Source organism: Ahaetulla prasina, chromosome 6, assembly GCF_028640845.1.
Source record: "Ahaetulla prasina isolate Xishuangbanna chromosome 6, ASM2864084v1, whole genome shotgun sequence".
Lineage (NCBI taxonomy): Eukaryota > Metazoa > Chordata > Lepidosauria > Squamata > Colubridae > Ahaetulla > Ahaetulla prasina.
Window position 1 is genome coordinate 79,368,175 of NC_080544.1, and position 18,385 is coordinate 79,386,559.

General features: G+C 36.5%; 1 protein-coding gene across 3 annotated transcripts in view; it reads right to left on the reverse strand.

The window, feature by feature from the left end:
- SLC9A9 (solute carrier family 9 member A9) overlaps positions 1 to 18,385 on the reverse strand; it is a 260,366-nt gene that overhangs the window by 161,565 nt on the left and 80,416 nt on the right. For all 3 annotated transcript variants that reach the window (XR_009155753.1, XR_009155752.1, XM_058188448.1), the window contains exon 7: positions 1,374 to 1,512. Coding sequence is in view for 1 of the 3 variants with exons in the window: in XM_058188448.1 (XP_058044431.1) it covers positions 1,374 to 1,512 (139 nt within the window). In the remaining 2 variants the exon portion in view is untranslated. The remainder of the gene's footprint in view (positions 1 to 1,373; positions 1,513 to 18,385) is intronic.

The window sequence follows — 18,385 nt, forward strand, 5'->3', positions numbered from 1 at the left end:
AAACAATCTTCCTAAACTAGGATGGAAAAAAAACACTGATAAAGTAGCAGCAAAACATGTGTATTAGCATAAAAATGTTTTAATTTGTCTACTGAAGGATAAAGGCACAACCACTGTATTTTTGAGGGGACTTAATAAAAATAGTTCTCAGAGGTGTTCATGTTAGTATTTTGTGACCAACAAGCTTTCCCTTTCCTGAATCACAGACCATTTGCATCTAATGAAGTGGACTGTAATCTGGGAAAGTGAAGGTGTTAATAAACTAGTCTTTATGGTGCTATCTATGTGATTTTTTATTGCTTTTTAAAAAAATGCAGTGAAGCTAGTGTGGCTGTATATATTGAAGTGGAAGACACACAAGATCTTTTGCATTAGCAGTTTATAGCATAAACCATCCTTTGTTAATAAAGAAAGCTTTACACTACACAATGATGTCTAGGTAATGCTGCAAATTGCTACTCTGGAGATACTCCATAAAGGGAACACACGCTTTGTTCTTTGCTCACATTCCTCAAAGAACTATCCTTTCTTTGAGCATTTTATCTCCACAGGGGCAAAACCTGGTTACTTATAAATTGTTAACTCCTCTTTCTCTTATAGCAATAGGTCTTATTCTACACTGCTACAGAAAAGTGCTTCCTAGAAGCACATTTTCTTTTTGTTTACTCATTAAAACTTTTCTAAATTTAAAGCTCAAATTCAAGCAAAATGTGTCATTCTTTTTCACAGGAGACATTCACTGACAAGCTGCCCTGAAATAAAAGAGAAATATGAGCGCAAGAGAGAAAACCAAAAAAATGCACGAACCTGTCTTGGTTTTATATACTCTAAATGTCTAGCTTGTTGCAGATGCTGAGTAAATACGTTAGTTACTTTAAGCTAGGGGTGTCAAACATGCATCATCATGTTGTCATCACATGACATATTACAACTTCCCCCCCTTTGCTAAACTGGGGGCATGGCGTGGCCAGTGTGTGATGCATCCGGCATGCGGGTGGCAAGTTTGACATCCCTGCTTTAAGCCATCCAGTTTTTTAACTATGGCTTGTACAAATTCCAGATATGGTAGTGTCATTAGAAGAAATGAATGAATAACTTAAGCAGGAAGATGATTATAGAAGGCTATTTACCCTCAGTTTTATTCTTCCCATCTGTTAATATTTCCAATGGTCAGATTAACAAATTTGCATATGCATTCAAGCTCATCTGCAGCTGCAACTTTTGACAGAAATGACTATAGAGCCAAAAGGATTATTTGTATGGCATCTCTAAAATCTTAAAACACAGAGACTTGTTAAATGTGAAACATGAAATGGTTGCATTTTACAGCACCTGATCTTCTAAACATACTCTAGTTTAGCAACAAAGGATATTAGTGCAGTGACAATTGCATAGGCAGAGCCCATAGAAAAAGATCCAGCAAAGATCCCTAAAAAATTCCCCACCGACTGGAAGAAGGCAGCAGCATCAAAGGTGTTGGGATTCTCCTTGGGAGTGTAAATTGATATTGAACTGAAATAAAAGCAAAAGGGAGAGAAAAATAATGAATTTTCTCACATAGCACAGATTCTTAATGAGCTTAAGATGTACTTTACTAAAGTCTAGCAGTTACTCCTTGGGACTGCTATTTCATCCAAATGTTGTGGCATAACAAAATAAGGTTTATTTTTCAAGGCAATATCATTTGCCACTGTCACATTTTGCCAGTCTGTAAACACATGTCACAAAGAGCATTATTTTCAATCCTACTGGATTTTAAAACATAGTAGATATGTAAGAAATCTACAGGTGAGCTAGATGCCTTTGAATTATTTATTGGCCATATGTCTTCTGAATGGTTATATGTTCACATACTCCTGATAAAAACATTAGTTTTATGGCTTACTCACATATACACAATACAAATCATGGAGCCTAAGCATGAAGTGATCTCATAAACTGTTACAGTTGTGTCATTCATAGCTTTACCCTTCATAAACCAAATTAGGAGTGTGTCAACAGCCTCACAAAATAAAGCCCCAGGGAAACACAAACCAAACATTTTTTTCACAAAGCAAAGTAATAGTTGTCTCTACCAGAGTTCCTTTTTATACTCAAGTCTTTGGCTGCTGACATCAAGATTATATCCTTATGGGAAATTAATGCTATGCCACAGTGGAAAGATCATCTGGTAAAAACATTTCAATTTCCTGCTCAATAGCAGAGATCACTAACATAGAATGTTAATAATATTGTCAATTGGCACAATTTTTATTATTATAATATTAAATTTGGTGCAACTGCACTAAATTCTAATTAAGAATCTTTTCTTTCTTTCTGAGATCCTTTTATTTTAGTCCTTTTTACTGATGGACATGGAGTTTTTAATACAAGATTTTCAAAACAATTTCTATTGCCATAAAGTACTTACTAGGTTTAATATTAAATATTAGTAATTGTTTCAAATTGGATGAGAATGTATCAATAACTATGCTGATGATATGGCTCTGATAGCAGAAAATGCAAAGGATTTGCAAGCATCTAGTAAGAAAAGTCAAGGAAGACAATGAAAAATGAAACTAAAATTAAACAAATTAAATGTGAAGAAGACACTAAATTCTAACCATGTGGAAAAGTCTACACAATTATGGATTCATGCAAAATATAATTCCCTAGATGTTACAGATCAATGAAACATGTATTTAATGAAATGGAGGACAGGTTAATATAGTTTTGGTGGATTTTTAAAACATAGTAGATATGTAAGAAATCTACAGGTGAGCTAGATGCCTTTGAATTATTTATTGGCCATATGTCTTCTGAATGGTTATATGTTCACATACTCCTGATAAAAACATTAGTTTTATGGCTTACTCACATATACACAATACAAATCATGGAGCCTAAGCATGAAGTGATCTCATAAACTGTTACAGTTGTGTCATTCATAGCTTTACCCTTCATAAACCAAATTAGGAGTGTGTCAACAGCCTCACAAAATAAAGCCCCAGGGAAACACAAACCAAACATTTTTTTCACAAAGCAAAGTAATAGTTGTCTCTACCAGAGTTCCTTTTTATACTCAAGTCTTTGGCTGCTGACATCAAGATTATATCCTTATGGGAAATTAATGCTATGCCACAGTGGAAAGATCATCTGGTAAAAACATTTCAATTTCCTGCTCAATAGCAGAGATCACTAACATAGAATGTTAATAATATTGTCAATTGGCACAATTTTTATTATTATAATATTAAATTTGGTGCAACTGCACTAAATTCTAATTAAGAATCTTTTCTTTCTTTCTGAGATCCTTTTATTTTAGTCCTTTTTACTGATGGACATGGAGTTTTTAATACAAGATTTTCAAAACAATTTCTATTGCCATAAAGTACTTACTAGGTTTAATATTAAATATTAGTAATTGTTTCAAATTGGATGAGAATGTATCAATAACTATGCTGATGATATGGCTCTGATAGCAGAAAATGCAAAGGATTTGCAAGCATCTAGTAAGAAAAGTCAAGGAAGACAATGAAAAATGAAACTAAAATTAAACAAATTAAATGTGAAGAAGACACTAAATTCTAACCATGTGGAAAAGTCTACACAATTATGGATTCATGCAAAATATAATTCCCTAGATGTTACAGATCAATGAAACATGTATTTAATGAAATGGAGGACAGGTTAATATAGTTTTGGTGGATTTTTTTTAAAAAGAAAAGTACTGTTTGGATTCACATCAGTGTTTGCTTATGTGCACTGGAGATACTATAAGAATTAACCTATAGTTTCCTCAGAGTACAACCTTTTCATCTGATATACTCCCTAATTGGCTGTTTCCTATGGCTTCTCTCTGGCTGATATGAGCCAACAGAGAAGATATACTCTGGGTTCTTTCAATAGTGCCATATATTGGGACTTAGGAAGTCTGCCTTTTTTCACCATTCTGTATGCTCTCAAAGGCCTGGTTCTCCTAGGCTTGGATTAGAATGAATGGAGACCTCCTGCTAAACGTATTTTTTATGTAACAGTGTTGGAAGGACATCTAGTCCACATCTCCCTGTTCTCGCAGGGGATCTATTATTTCTGATAAATGGATGTCCAGTCTCTTCTTAAAAGCCTCCAGAGATGGAGCACCCACAACTTCTGAAGATAATTTGTTTCAATTAATTGTTAATTGTTTTTATTTTTAGGAATTTTCTCCTTAGTTCTAGATTGCTTCTCTCCTTGGTTAGTTTCCATCCATTGTTTCTTGTCCTGCCTACAGGTGCTTTGGTAAATAAATTGGCCCCTTCTTCCTTGTGACAGCCCTTCTTTTCACTAGATTAGATATACCCAATTCCTGCAATCGTTCTTCGTATGCTTTTAGGCCCCTAATAATTTTTGTTCTTCTCTGTACTCTTTCCAAAGTCTCAACATCTTTTTTGTATTGGGGTGACCAAAACTGAATATAGTATTCTAAGTGTCGTCTTACCAAAGCTATATAGAGTGGTAGATGTTTTTGTATCAAGGATCTGTGATTTTGTTTTGTATTGTGTTTTTACTGCTTACTATATTGTGACCTGCCCAGAGTTAGTTTGGAGTTAGGTGGTACCCAAACTGAAACAAACAAACAAACAAATATTTAACTATAAATCAAATTTAATCAGATTCAGTGTGAGAGATATTCACTATTCTATCAATTTTTAAAATATATTTTTGTAGTCAGGAGAACACCTGCAAATCTTATAAACAAATTGCTTCTATTTGCATCTATTATATACAAAAAACAGTTTGGTCAAGCAGTTAAAGTACTAGGCACAAGGCTGCCTCTCTTGGAAATTGCCATCTGCTACCACATCTTCCTCTTGTTACCTCCCCAAATATATAAATGTGGAGGTGAATTTGTCAGTATCCAGGAGCAAAAATTGAGGAAAGAAAGCAAAAATAGGCAATATGTTTCTATATCATTTATTGTGGGAAATTGAACAGTTGAGATTTGGCAGAGCATTATTTTCTAGATAATTATTTTAAACTGTAATCTTTTTGTTTTGATGCCGTTACAAAGCAACATATGCTCAAATGAACAGAAATCTAAAGAAAGTCACAACTGGTTCATTGTGAATCCACCTATCTTTTGCATTTTTAAATAAGTTCATATGTAGTGGTTTAGTCTTATGAAACAAATATGAATGTTTAAAATAGCTTTACCTACTTTTTGAAAAAGTTTCAATCAGGAGTCAGAAAATAAAGAACAGGTAAGGGCATGGCTCCTACGGTAAATTTGTGTTTCTAGCCACCCAAATAATGTTGTGCTACAGTATAGTCTCTCAACATATAGACTACAGTATAGTCTCTCAAAGCTTCTGTGTTTCCAGCAATTTCTTCAGTGCCTGAACATTTCTTCTAAATTCCTCTTGGCAGTGTTTTTGAGCTTACTGGACTGCTGAACCTGGCAATACTAGTTCTGTTGTGCATCTTTCCTGCAGTCTGAAGCTTCCCAGGAGGCCCACATTTCCTTGTTTGAAAAGGACATGTGAAGAATTTCCGTATGGATTGAAGGAAGTTTGAGAAGTCAGGGGATTTACTGGAAAGTGATTCTTCAGCACAAGACAAACACCTCACCATTTCCATAATTTGAGCATTTCTGCCATCAGCTAGTCAGTAATTCTCACATTTTCCAAAGAGATTTAAGGGGGAAAATTGGAAATTTAATAAAATAATACACATGCATTAGAACTAGGCTTCATTGAATTATGAGACTAATCAGACAAGTGTGATTAATACAGGCTTAATGTTTCAATAATATTTTCTAAAGTATTAGTAAGTAATTTCCAATAAGTTAATAAAATCTACAGGTAAAATATTATTGTCTTTTCAGATCTGTTTTTGACTATAGGCAGAAGGCAGCTGAAGACTACAGGCAACATTAGAAGCACACTGGACACTAGTCTTGAGAAGTCAGTGCAAGGTTTTGCCAAAGGCATCTAAATATGGTCTTTTTGCAATACCTAAGAATTGTTATAAACCAGGAGTGTCCAGAGAGTATGGTAGAAAAGACAAGATGGATGTTGTGATAATGCAATTGAAACTCTGCCTGCTTTTATATTTGTTTCATATACCCTTTTGATCATGCCTGCGGACATCTGCATTATGAACAATCTAACTAAAAAAATAAAGAAGTGGTTTTACCACTAGCTTTCCTGCCAACCTCTTATTCAGAGAATTTTGTTGCCAGAGAGCCTGCTGGGGACACAGCAGACAATTGTCAGCCTCCTCATCTATCTTAAATACATTAAATTCTTATACAGACCTCAGGAACAGCTCTCTTCTTAGGGATAGGAAGGCAGCTGCCTCAGCCAGCCAAACTGGCTGTCATGTAAGGGAAAGGAAAATATTTTATAATTACTACATTTCTACTACCCTGGAATGAAGAGACTATTGTGAGATTGTCTCATGTGCCAAAATAACTTGACTGGCCTTAAGAACTACACTGTAGTCCTTAATTTGATGGATAGAAAGTGCTATTTGAAAAATTTAGTTTTCATTATTTATTATTTCAGTTGTTATTTCTGTATTTATATGCTTGATGCATTTAATAGTTCTGGTGTTAAAGTTGGTTGTTCGGGTTTTCTCCCGTGTAAAATTGGAAGTGTCTTGGCGACGTTTCGACGAAGTCTCATTAGTCATCTTCAGGCTTCAGCTTCGTGCTTCTGGGAGCAATGTGTGATCGCAGCTGTTTCTTCCTTTTAACTGCTAGTGGGGGTTTGAACTGATTGGGTGGGAGCTTGGCTGTGCTCTGATTGGATGGGGTTTTTTTCTGTGCTCTGATTGGCTGGGGGTGTGTCACCTAGGACACACCATCTACCAGAAGAAAACACACACAAACCGCTATCTGCACGCACTCTCACACCACCACCCAGCACAGATCAACTCCGTAGCCAAGACACTCATCTCCAGAACAAAATGCTTAGCTGATGAACAACACCTAAAACCCGAACTGGACACTCTCACTAACGTACTAACATCCAATGGATTCCAAACAAATAAGATTACCAAGCTAATCCAAAAAGAACCCCCCACTAAAATCCAAGACAGAGAACAAGAAAACGGCACAGCCCTCCTCCCATATATAAAAGGCACCACAGACAGAATCAGCAAGATCCTCCACAAACACAACATCAAGACAGCATTCTGCACAAACAGAAAAATATCCACCATCCTAAGAAACCCCAAAGACAAAATTGAGTTAGAAAATCAAGGAGTATATGAAATCCCATGCACCGCCTGCCCCACCACATACATTGGACAAACCAACAGAAGAATAAGTGCACGCATTGAAGAACACAAGAACTCATTCAAAAAAGAGGAACCAACTTCTTCCCTGGTCCAACACTTTAAAGTCACAGGACATGATATTGACTTTAAAAGACCAGAACTATCGCCAAAACTGAACACTTTAACAACAGAATAATCAGAGAAGCCATTGAGATAGAAAACGCCCACACAGCATGAACAAACGAGATGACACCTCCGCCTACCAGCCATTTGAAACCCGCCCTTATTGACAAACGAGTCCCTAACACGAGGAATGACACCAGACCCACACTCACGAGGTCCACACAGGATGTCACCACCACATCCACCCAGAAAGCAGACCCAAATCCACACTGATCATGAAGCACGACCAAGGACCAGAAGCCAGACCGCAGCTGCAACATTAGCCATTTCAAACCCCTCCAATCCATTCATGCAGCAGACTGACACCCACTATGAAGATGTAGCACGACCACAAAGCCAAACAACAGCTATGCAGCTCACCAGCTCAAATCCCCCTGCAGCACAGACTAGACTGAACACAACCAAGCCCCCACCAACACAGGACACACCCCCAGCCAATCAGAGCACAGAAAAAACCCCATCCAATCAGAGCACAGCCAAGCTCCCACCCAATCAGTTCAAACCCCCACTAGCAGTTAAAAGGAAGAAACAGCTGCGATCACACATTGCTCCCAGAAGCACGAAGCTGAAGCCTGAAGATGACGAATGAGACTTCGTCGAAACGTCGCCAAGACACTTCCAATTTTACACGGGAGAAAACCCGAACAACCAAAGACCTATATATATATATATATATATATATATATATATATATATATATATATATATATATATATATATATATATATATGTATATATGTATGTATGTATATATATATGTATGTAGGTCTTTGGCGTACATGTGGAAGAGGCCTTCATCTTGCAGTGGATATATAAATGATGATGATGAAGAAGAAGAATGAATACACACACACATTTATTTATTTATACACACACACACACACACACACACACACACACACACATACAGTGTATATATATATGTGTGTGTGTGTGTGTGTGTGTGTGTGTGTGTATAAATAAATAAATGTGTGTGTGTATTCATTCTTCTTCATCATCATCATTTATATATCCACTGCAAGATGAAGGCCTCTTCCACATGTTTCCAACCAATAGTATCCTATGGTGGAAAATGTACTATTATGTTATGTCATGGTTGACATCCAGGAGAATCAGAACTTGGGAAAAAATGTGAAGTCCCAACTTTCTATTCTACGCATTACTATTTTATAAGAGGTGTGGATTGCTATGTTATTGTATGTTACTAGTTTAAGTGTATAAAGAGTGTAAAGTAGACTGCAGTTGTTGTTTTTTATAATTCATGATGGTCCTTATAGTACCATCTATATTGTATACCCGCTCTTAGTTTTGCCACATCATCTCACTGACCCTTGTCATGTCTCTCTTGTGCCTCTCTCCGAGAATCACCTTGCCTCCCCTGCCACTGATGCATCCTCCATAAACTTTGCCATGTCTCCCTCACACACATCCCTGCACACTCTCTCCGAATCTTACCACACCTCCCCCACACCCTTGTGCACTCCCACATACTCTCTCCCTGTACACACCTGGCACACCTTCCTCACACACCTTCCCCTCTCCTTTTCGAGTCCCACCATGCCTCACTCATAGTCACACACCTCTACACATTCTTCAATCTTCACCTTGCCTCTCCAGCACTTGTCTACCTGGAAGAATTAATAACTAGCTGCAAAATATTGCCAACTATATTTATCTGAAGCCTTTGATTAATTCAAGGGACAATCTAGCACCATACATAACACCATATTTTACATTGTGGCAATTGGTATAACTACTTGGAAAGTTTTTTTCATGACAGAATATAATAACAATGGCAGGCATATCACTCCTCTTTACTGACTATTCTACTCATCCTTAATCGTACTCAGTGATACAAAACCACAATATACTTGTTTGGCATCTGTAGTCTCGTTTCTACAGCAGCAGCTACAATAATAAATTGAAACATTTATACCATCAACATATATATTTTTAAAAATTTCTTAGAGGAGGAGGTGTGTGTGTGTGTGTGTGTGTGTGTGTGTGTGTGTCTAGAAACTTAAACTCAAGGAGAAAAGTAATTGAAGTTTAAATGCATAGTTCAAGCAACAGGCAGGAGAAGAAACAGCATTCTCTAATGTTACCATAGATTTCTAACTTAAGTGTTTATCATCCTAAAGTAGTGGTCATTTGTAAAATGGTCCCTTATAATCATTACCTCTTATCCACGTTACTTGTTGTATCCCAGAATAATATACTATTATGATTTACATCCCATCTCATTTACTACCTAGGATTCTTGCATCACATTCTTTAAGAGCTATTATTACAGCATCTTGTAAAGTTGCCAAAGGCCAAGGCAGTTTATTTTCATTGTAGGTTGTATTTTACTGACGAGGAACATTCTAATGGCAGTGAAAGTGTTCCTGCTGGGGTTAAGTGTAGTTCAGGAGAGTTGACTTTGTTTTGAACCATGATGGGAAGGCATCAATAGTTTTCTTCTCTTGTGAAGCAAAAATCCTGCTTAAAACAGGATTTTTGTCTGCTTTTGTGGAAGGTTTTAAACAGAAATGATTACCAACATCTATAACATCATACCCATGCCTAGTTTGAGCCAGGAACATAGAGTGACATAAATTCTTAAGACATGATTTGTTTTCTTGGCATCTGGTCTTTGAGTGTGCAGACAAATATCTTATTTTTAAAAGGTACATAGACACCTGAAACCCTGCATATACAGATAGCTGTTTGAAGTTACAATGGCATCGGAAAAGGTGACTTACAACCGGTCCTTATACTTAGGACTGCTGCAGCATCCCCATGATCAAATGATCAAAATTCAGGTGCTTGGCAACTGGCTTGTACTTACAACAGTTGCTGTGTCCTGGGGTCATGTGATCACCATTTACAACTTTCCCAATTGACTTCTGACAAGCAAAGTCAATGGGGGAAGTTGGATTTGCTGTGTGACTCACTTAACAACAACCACAGTAACCATGACAAAAAGGTATGACTCATTTAATAGTCACCTTGTTTAGTAATGAAAAACCTTGTTTAATTAGGGCTTGGATTAGCATTAGAGCATATATGAATTAATAAGTGCTATTTTGATCTCATGGCTGAATGTGCAGAAGTTAGAAAGACAGGATGAGAGGGTATGAGCAACCTTATCTTTACAATACAACCTTTTGGTTACTATTATTTATTTATTTATTTATTTATTTATTTATTTATTTATTTATTTATTTATTTATTTATTTATTTTGTCACAACATCATATAAAAAGTATTATATAGTAATAAACATATATGAGTAAATATTAGGAGGTATAAGCATCAATATATATATAGGAAGAAGAAGAAAAAAAGAAAAACAATAGGACAGGAACGGTAGGCACATTTGTGCGCTTATGCACGCCCCTTATGGTCCTCTTAAGAATGGGGTGAGGTTTATTATTATTATACATTTGATCCTGCATCCACTTATAGCCCTTTTCCTTTTACATGCAGAGTGGAGATTTTTCAAAGGATTTTGTTACCCAAGATGCCAAGAACAAACCAGAATTTTATTTTGTAGCTAATACAGTCATAACAGGAAGAAAAGCCACCCCAGGTCACAACTCACTAAGAACGGTCATGATGATGATTGATGTCATTGCAAATAGACATGAGAAGAGGAGCAAAATAGCAAAACTGTGTGCAGAGTTGCTCACTTTGTCTTGTCTTTTTGTATGTGTACACATACAACATAGACATACCAATTTTGAAACTTGTTTGTCAAAGAATAACTGACACGATGCCACTGAGATGGAAAAATGGGCCTAAGGTTATTAAAACACCCCATATTTGGTCATCTATATGTAAAGTTAAAAGATATTTGTTCTTAGTAAAGAAACCAGACTATTTTATTCAAAATGATTGGCACTGTCTGCATGATGTACTATTCTAACAGTATTCCTGCCTTCATGAATGTTAGTTCCACTTCTTCAGTTCTATAATATATGGTTGCAGCTGTTGCCATGGCAATTCATTTTTTTTTCTAAAGTGTTGAACTGAAGACATAAAAACCAGCTGCTATCACAAGAATGTAGATTATGTTCTTATTTCTAGCATGAATGAAAAAAATGGATGCCTGATTTGGCCTCTATATAATAGCAAAATAGCAGAATGGGGGCCAAAGACTTTGTGATGGATATTCAGATTCAAACCATAAGTCAGAAATTAAAATGGGGTGGATGCTTTAGTGCCTCTTGCAAATTATCCTTCTGAATTATTACGCCAAATATCTCTGCTGTATTTTTATTCAGTTCTTCAAATCACTAAATACTTTTCACTACTTATAACTGCAGAAATTAAAATGATTCAGAACCCTGTAAGAAAATGCTGCAATGTTTTGAATGTACGTGATGAGAAGGTAGTTTAAGAAAATGGTCAACTGCTATTTTTATTTCACCATAGTCTATCACTGATTAAGACAACAGCTGAGGATTAAAGACACAGGAAAGGAAGCATGTCTTTGCATTTCTGGGAATTCACTCCGACAATATTTACTTACCAATATGAACACATTTTAAAAGAGAATTCAACTAACTTAGGAAATATAAAACTAATAGGCTCTACTAGTTTGACTGCAATACTCATTGGACAGTTAGATTTTGATTTTGCAGGAAACATTGTTAACCCTGGTTCATGACATGGTATAAGCAATAAAAGAAATCATTTCCCCCCCTAAAAATTATTTAAAAATTCCCCCTAAAAATCCCCCTAAATAGTACATGATAAACTTCTCTTAAAACTAAAATCCTATGGCATTTCAGGACCTCTTCACAATTGGATAAATGCCTTCCTATCAAACAGACAACAAGTGGTCAAAATTGGCAACGCTCTATCAAATCCTGTTCCTGTCAAAAGCGGCGTTCCCCAAGGTAGTGTTCTTGGATCAACGCTCTTCATACTATACATAAATAATCTCTGTGACCTTATCTCAAGTTATTGTGTTCTCTTCGCTGACAACATCAAACTATTCAATACCACTAACAATACTTCTACCCTTCAAGATGACCTTGACTTTGTTTCTGATTGGTCTAAAACTTGGCAACTTCAAATATCAACCAGCAAATGCTCAGTCTTACATACTGGAAAAAAGAACCCTAACAACAATACAAGCTTGATGGACATTACCTTACTGACGACCCCCACCCTGTCAAAGACCTTGGAGTTTTCATTTCAAATGACCTAAATGCCAAAGCCCACTGCAACTACCTAGCAAAAAACCCTCCAAGAGTTGTAAATCTAATTTTACGTAGCTTCTTTTCCAAAAACTCTACACTACTAACCATTTGCCAGACCTATTCTTGAATACAGTTCATCCATCTGGAAACCATACCACATCTCTAACATTAATACTATCGAACGCGTCCAGAAATATTTTACTAGAAGAGTTCTTCGCTCCTCCGAAAACAACAAAATACCTTATGCCACCAGGCTTGAAATCCTGGGATTAGAAAACTTAGAACTCCACCGACTCCGACATGATCTGTGTTTAACACACAGAATCATCTATTGTAATATCCTTCCTGTAAAAGACTACTTCAGGTTCAATCGCAATAATACAAGAGCAAACAATAGATTCAAACTTAATGTCAACCGCTTCAAACTTGATTGCAGAAAATACGACTTCTGTAACAGAGTTGTAAACGCTTGGAACTCACTACCTGACTCTATAGTCTCTACTCAAAATCCCAAAATCTTCAACCAAAAACTGTCTACTATTGACCTCACCCCATTCCTAAGAGGACTATAAGAGGCATGCATAACAGCACAAAAGTGCCTACCGTTCCTGTCCTATTGTTCCCTTCATTATATCAAATTAACATCGTTGTTGCATACTTTTACTTATATATAATTTTTTCTTTCAAGATGAGTTATTGTTTATGTTGATGATTGTAAATACTGTTGTGACAAAATGAAATAAAAAAAAATCAATGCTTACTCTGACATATTTTTTAAAAAACATCTAAGGAGCTGGATTATTTTATTTTTCCTTTCTATAGATTTGCAATTGCAAAACATAATACCTATTAATTCTGGTCCAGATTTTGATCACAACCCAAGGACTATCTGTACTGTATATAAACAGGGAGCAAATGCCACACTTACCCCAATGATGCTATCTAGTTAGGGAATGAAATGTTGTCAAACAAACATCACCAAGTTCAACTTTGAGTTATATATATTCTCTCCTATTAAATAGATGCTCTCTGACTGTTTGGCTTTTGGAAGGATCCAGCAACTTATTAGACCTTGGGCTGTGGTGGCTCAGGCTGTAAGATAGCCTGTTATTAAAACACAGCAGCCTGCAATTACTGCAGGCTCGAATCCCACCAGGCCCAAGGTTGACTCAGCCTTCCATCCTTTATAAGGTAGGTAAAATGAGGACCCAGATTGTTGGGGGGGCAATAAGTTGACTTTGTAAATATACAAATAGAATGAGACTATTGCCTTACACACTGTAAGCCGCCCTGAGTCTTTGGAGAAGGGCAGGATATAAATGTAAAAAAACCCAAAAACCTAGTTGTAAACAGAGACTTACAGTCCTCTACTATGTATTTTCCTCATTGGCCTCATAAAGACACTGCGCTGATATGGTATTGGTGGAAGAACAATGTCTAAAGACCAAAAACTGTATATTTGTGTATGTGAAATCTCTTCAGTCAAAAAGAATAGCAAGCCTTTGTGAATATTAATTCTAGGAACTATTATTAAAGGGCTCACTGGGGAAAACTACTTAAACTAATATAAAATCCATCAATTTTCTATTGGCCAAAAGTAATGCGCAATACAGTTAATTCCACATGAGATTACCTTAGTCTTAGAAAGACTTCCAAATTATGAAAGAAAGATTATTTGGAGGAGCAAAACAAAGTGTGGAAATACATGAATACAGGAGAAGAAATGGGGAAAAGGGGATCCTATTTGCAAATAACCTGTTAAACCAGACTGTACTTGATTTTTGAAGCACTTTCAGCAGAAAGCTCTAAAAGAAGAAAACTTGGATGCCAACATGATTTGTGGTACTAAAACATTGCTAAATAATTGACTTTTGGAGGTAAACCATACGCCTTACAAAGTAGCATTCCTAATTCTCAGATCTGCAATTTCATTTTGTCCTTCCATGTGTGAAGATAGACCCGTTGATTTAATTCAGTAAGACATGGCAACTGTATATATTCTGGTTGACTCAAGCTAAATTATATTTTCATAGAACCCTGAGGACAAACTCTGTGATGGGACTCACTGAAATCCATCTTTATTTAACAAGCAAGTAATCCAGCAACATATGGCTTGCATTTAGATTGTATTTTGAGTTGCAATTTGATCTATCCATAAAGTTTAAAATAATTAAGCTATAGTGTAATGATAGTTTAGAAATTAATTTTGCACAGCCACCAGTAATGGCCCAACCAATATGGCTACATAATAACTTAGAGAACAGATTTAAACTTGACTGAATACTTTGTTCTCCCATATGAAAGTATAGAAAAAGCTTTAAAGAAGGAATTCAAGAAATTATGTAAATTTCAATTTATCTCAGATGGACAGGAGAAGGTAACGACAATAACACGAGACTTCCATTTTATTTTTGATTCTTACACTAGAAGGGAAAGATAGAATATAATCACAAAATTCTGTAATTGTATCATATAACAATATCATAGAATTCCAGTAGGTCATATTTCCTGACCTACCCTTTGTAGAAGGGCTGATCCCTCCCTTGACCCAAAACATATATAAATGAAATTGTTTGATAGTATTTTTGAAATGTCAAATTTGGAAGTGAAATACGGTCATTTAGTTGAGATCACAAGTTGAATGTAAAATTATAGACTGTTATATTTGTATATTTTCATAAAAATAAATAACATGATTCAAAAGTCTTAAGTTTAGTTATAGTAAAAATGTGGCTCATATTGCTACATTAACCATAGACAAAAATTATTCTGATCTTTTAACTTAGCTGATATTATTAAACCTGTCACCATTATCCCTTTTGTTGCCTTTTTCATAACCTTCTCTTTCTCAAAACACACTAGAAATAAGTAAAAGAATTATTAGCCCAGCATGTTTTTTTCCACAATGGCAAAACAGATATCTATGGGGAATCCACAAAATGCCATGATGGTAGCAGATAACAGCCTGCTGTTCTTGGAGAATAACTGATATTAGAAGCACATTTCTTCTAATCTTGTAATTTACTCCATGAATTTAGTTACCTACTGTGAAGCTATCCCAAGAGTGTGTTTTTTTCCAAGAGGCAATTGGACTTTCTGGTTTTCTTTGAAGATATTTTGCTTCTCATCTAAGAAGCTCCTTCAGCTCTGCAGAGCTGAAGAGCAGATCTGAAGAAGCTTCTTGGATGAGAAGCAAAATGTCTTCAAAGAAAAGCACTTTTGAGACAACCATGACCTGGATGACTGAGAATCTCCATAGACATTTACTATCAACCTACTTAATTTCATGAACATCATATCAATTTGAACAAATTAGAAAGCACTATTTCATGCTTATCTTGAATGTATCCTGATGATCTAGTCCAGCTCTACCTGGACTAGATAAGGCTAACCTTTTCTGGACTGAGTGCCCAAAGCGCGTGTGCATGCTTGTGAATGCACGTGCGCGCACACACCCAAACCCCCAAAATGCAATGCACATGTGGCCCCTCTGCATGCGTGTGTGCCCCCTTGCATACATCCCGTTCTCCCGCACATGTGTGCGTGGCCCCCGCATGCGCCCCACCCCTGAACATGCACAGCAGAGACCTGAAGACTGGGAGATGCAGGCTCATGTGCAGTTGAGCTGAACTGGGACAACAGCTGTGACATGCGTGCAATAGGTTCGCCATCATAGATCTAGTCACTAAATGATTCCATAATTCTATACTAAATCTTTGGAATCCAGATTGGGTATCAATTGATCTTTCTTTTATGGAAAACACACCTTTCATACCTGATGGAATATACACCATGTACATCATGAATCACAGGGGACATCTTTGATTTCACATATTTGTATTAAGTAATTGCCTAGCTTTTTCATGTAAATCTTGCAAGACCATCACCCTCATCACACATTTTCTATCTGCCTTTGTTCCAGTACATACTTTCTCTTACAATTAGGCCAAATTGTTTCTTTTTTACTGTTCTGATATATTTTTAAATATTCATAGCATTTCTATTTGTCCCCTGTGTTTTCTCTTTCATTTTATGCAAGAGTCAGGCACAACAAAGGATGTGAACTATAAATGGTTTGTCTATCTGCCTGCCTGCCTGCCTGCTTTTCTGTCTGTCTGTCTGTCTGTCTGTCTGTCTGTCTATCTAGCTTAAAGGCTGCCCAACAGCTTAGAATGACTCTGCACGACATACACTTTAAAAGAAAAAAGAAAAGAAAAAAAGAAAAGAAAAGAAAACAGTCATATCTGGCCAGCTAGAACACATTACAGACCCCAGAAAAAGCATTGCACCATCTCTCTTTGACTTTATCAGATAGCAGAAAAATGGAAGATAGATGGAACAGTGATGTCATCTTGGCATAGCAAAGCAGACCCATCACTGCTTGCATTGCTGCAATTTGGACTAGGGATGAGTGGTCTTCAAGGGCAGTCCCATTGAAAATGCATTGCAATAGTCCAGCTGTAAGATGACCAGGATATGAGTAACTGGAGGACTTTCCAATCTAGAAATGGGCACAATTGGGGCACTGGATGGAATTCTAGGGATATGACCTTTATGGGAGCCTCAATGCTTTCCCCCCCTTTAATGGGTTTTTTCAACAATTGTATTGTATTTTTATTGCTGTTTGATGCCAAGTGTCATTTAGTAAAGAAATAAACCAAACAAAGGTCTTATTGAGCAGGGGCAGGAGAAATGAATCCAGGATGACTCTCATAATGCAGACCACTGCAACCCCATCAAAGACTGAATATGGAAGTCTCCAGAACTTGGGGAGGGGTGAGAGACAAATATCCATAGGCAATCAGTCTTGCTCAATCAAAATTGAACATGAGCCTATCATACCTGCCCTCACCACCCCAGCAGTGAGACCTGTAGGGTGTTTAGACACTGGGGAAGGAAATTGAAAACCTATATAATTAGTACCATTTACATACTGATGATACTGGATCCTGAAGTGGCAGATGATAGATACTACATACTTTCATGTAAAGATATTAAACACAAGAGGAGAGAGCATCAAACCCTGAACCACCATAAGATGAAGGATTGAGGCTTCCTTGTCCCTGTCCAAAATTAGAAATTAGGGAAAATTCACATAATGCAGTAATACTCTATAATTAAAATATCACTCTTGTAGAATTCCTCAACTGCTATATTAAGATTATCTTATTCATTTATGATGATGTGATTATCTAACAGAGAAAGGAAGCAATATATGATTTTCTTATTAGCCTAATTTTTTGTGGTTTTCATATTCTTGAAATAATGCTGTTACAATCACAATTTCAGACACTTGCAAGTTGGTAGTACTGCTTTTTTGTTAATAGATATATTATGAGAAAAAAAATAGCTCTGTAGCTATTATGAAAGGTAAATAAATTTCTGAACACAGGGAAAAAAAGATAAAGGAGTCCCTGATAGTTTTACTCTGCCAGTTGTAGCCAATTTTAAGGGATGTGCTCATCTCCGTTTCTTTAAGTCATTAAGCCAGCACTGTCTGAAGATGTTTTCATGATGATGTGGCCAGCATGCCATTGTGCTGCAGCTCAAAGTGTATGGCAAAAAACAGAATGCTGTTACTCTCCTCCCAAAGTAGTACCTATTTATCTATTTGTATTTACATGCTTTCAAACAGCTAGGTTGGTAGGAGCTGAATCAAATGATGGGAGCTCACTCTGTCATGCAGTGGTAGGACTTGAACCACCAGAGTATAGACCTTCTCTGGCATCTTTTAAGCAACTGAGCTTAAATATAGTTAAGCAGCAAAAT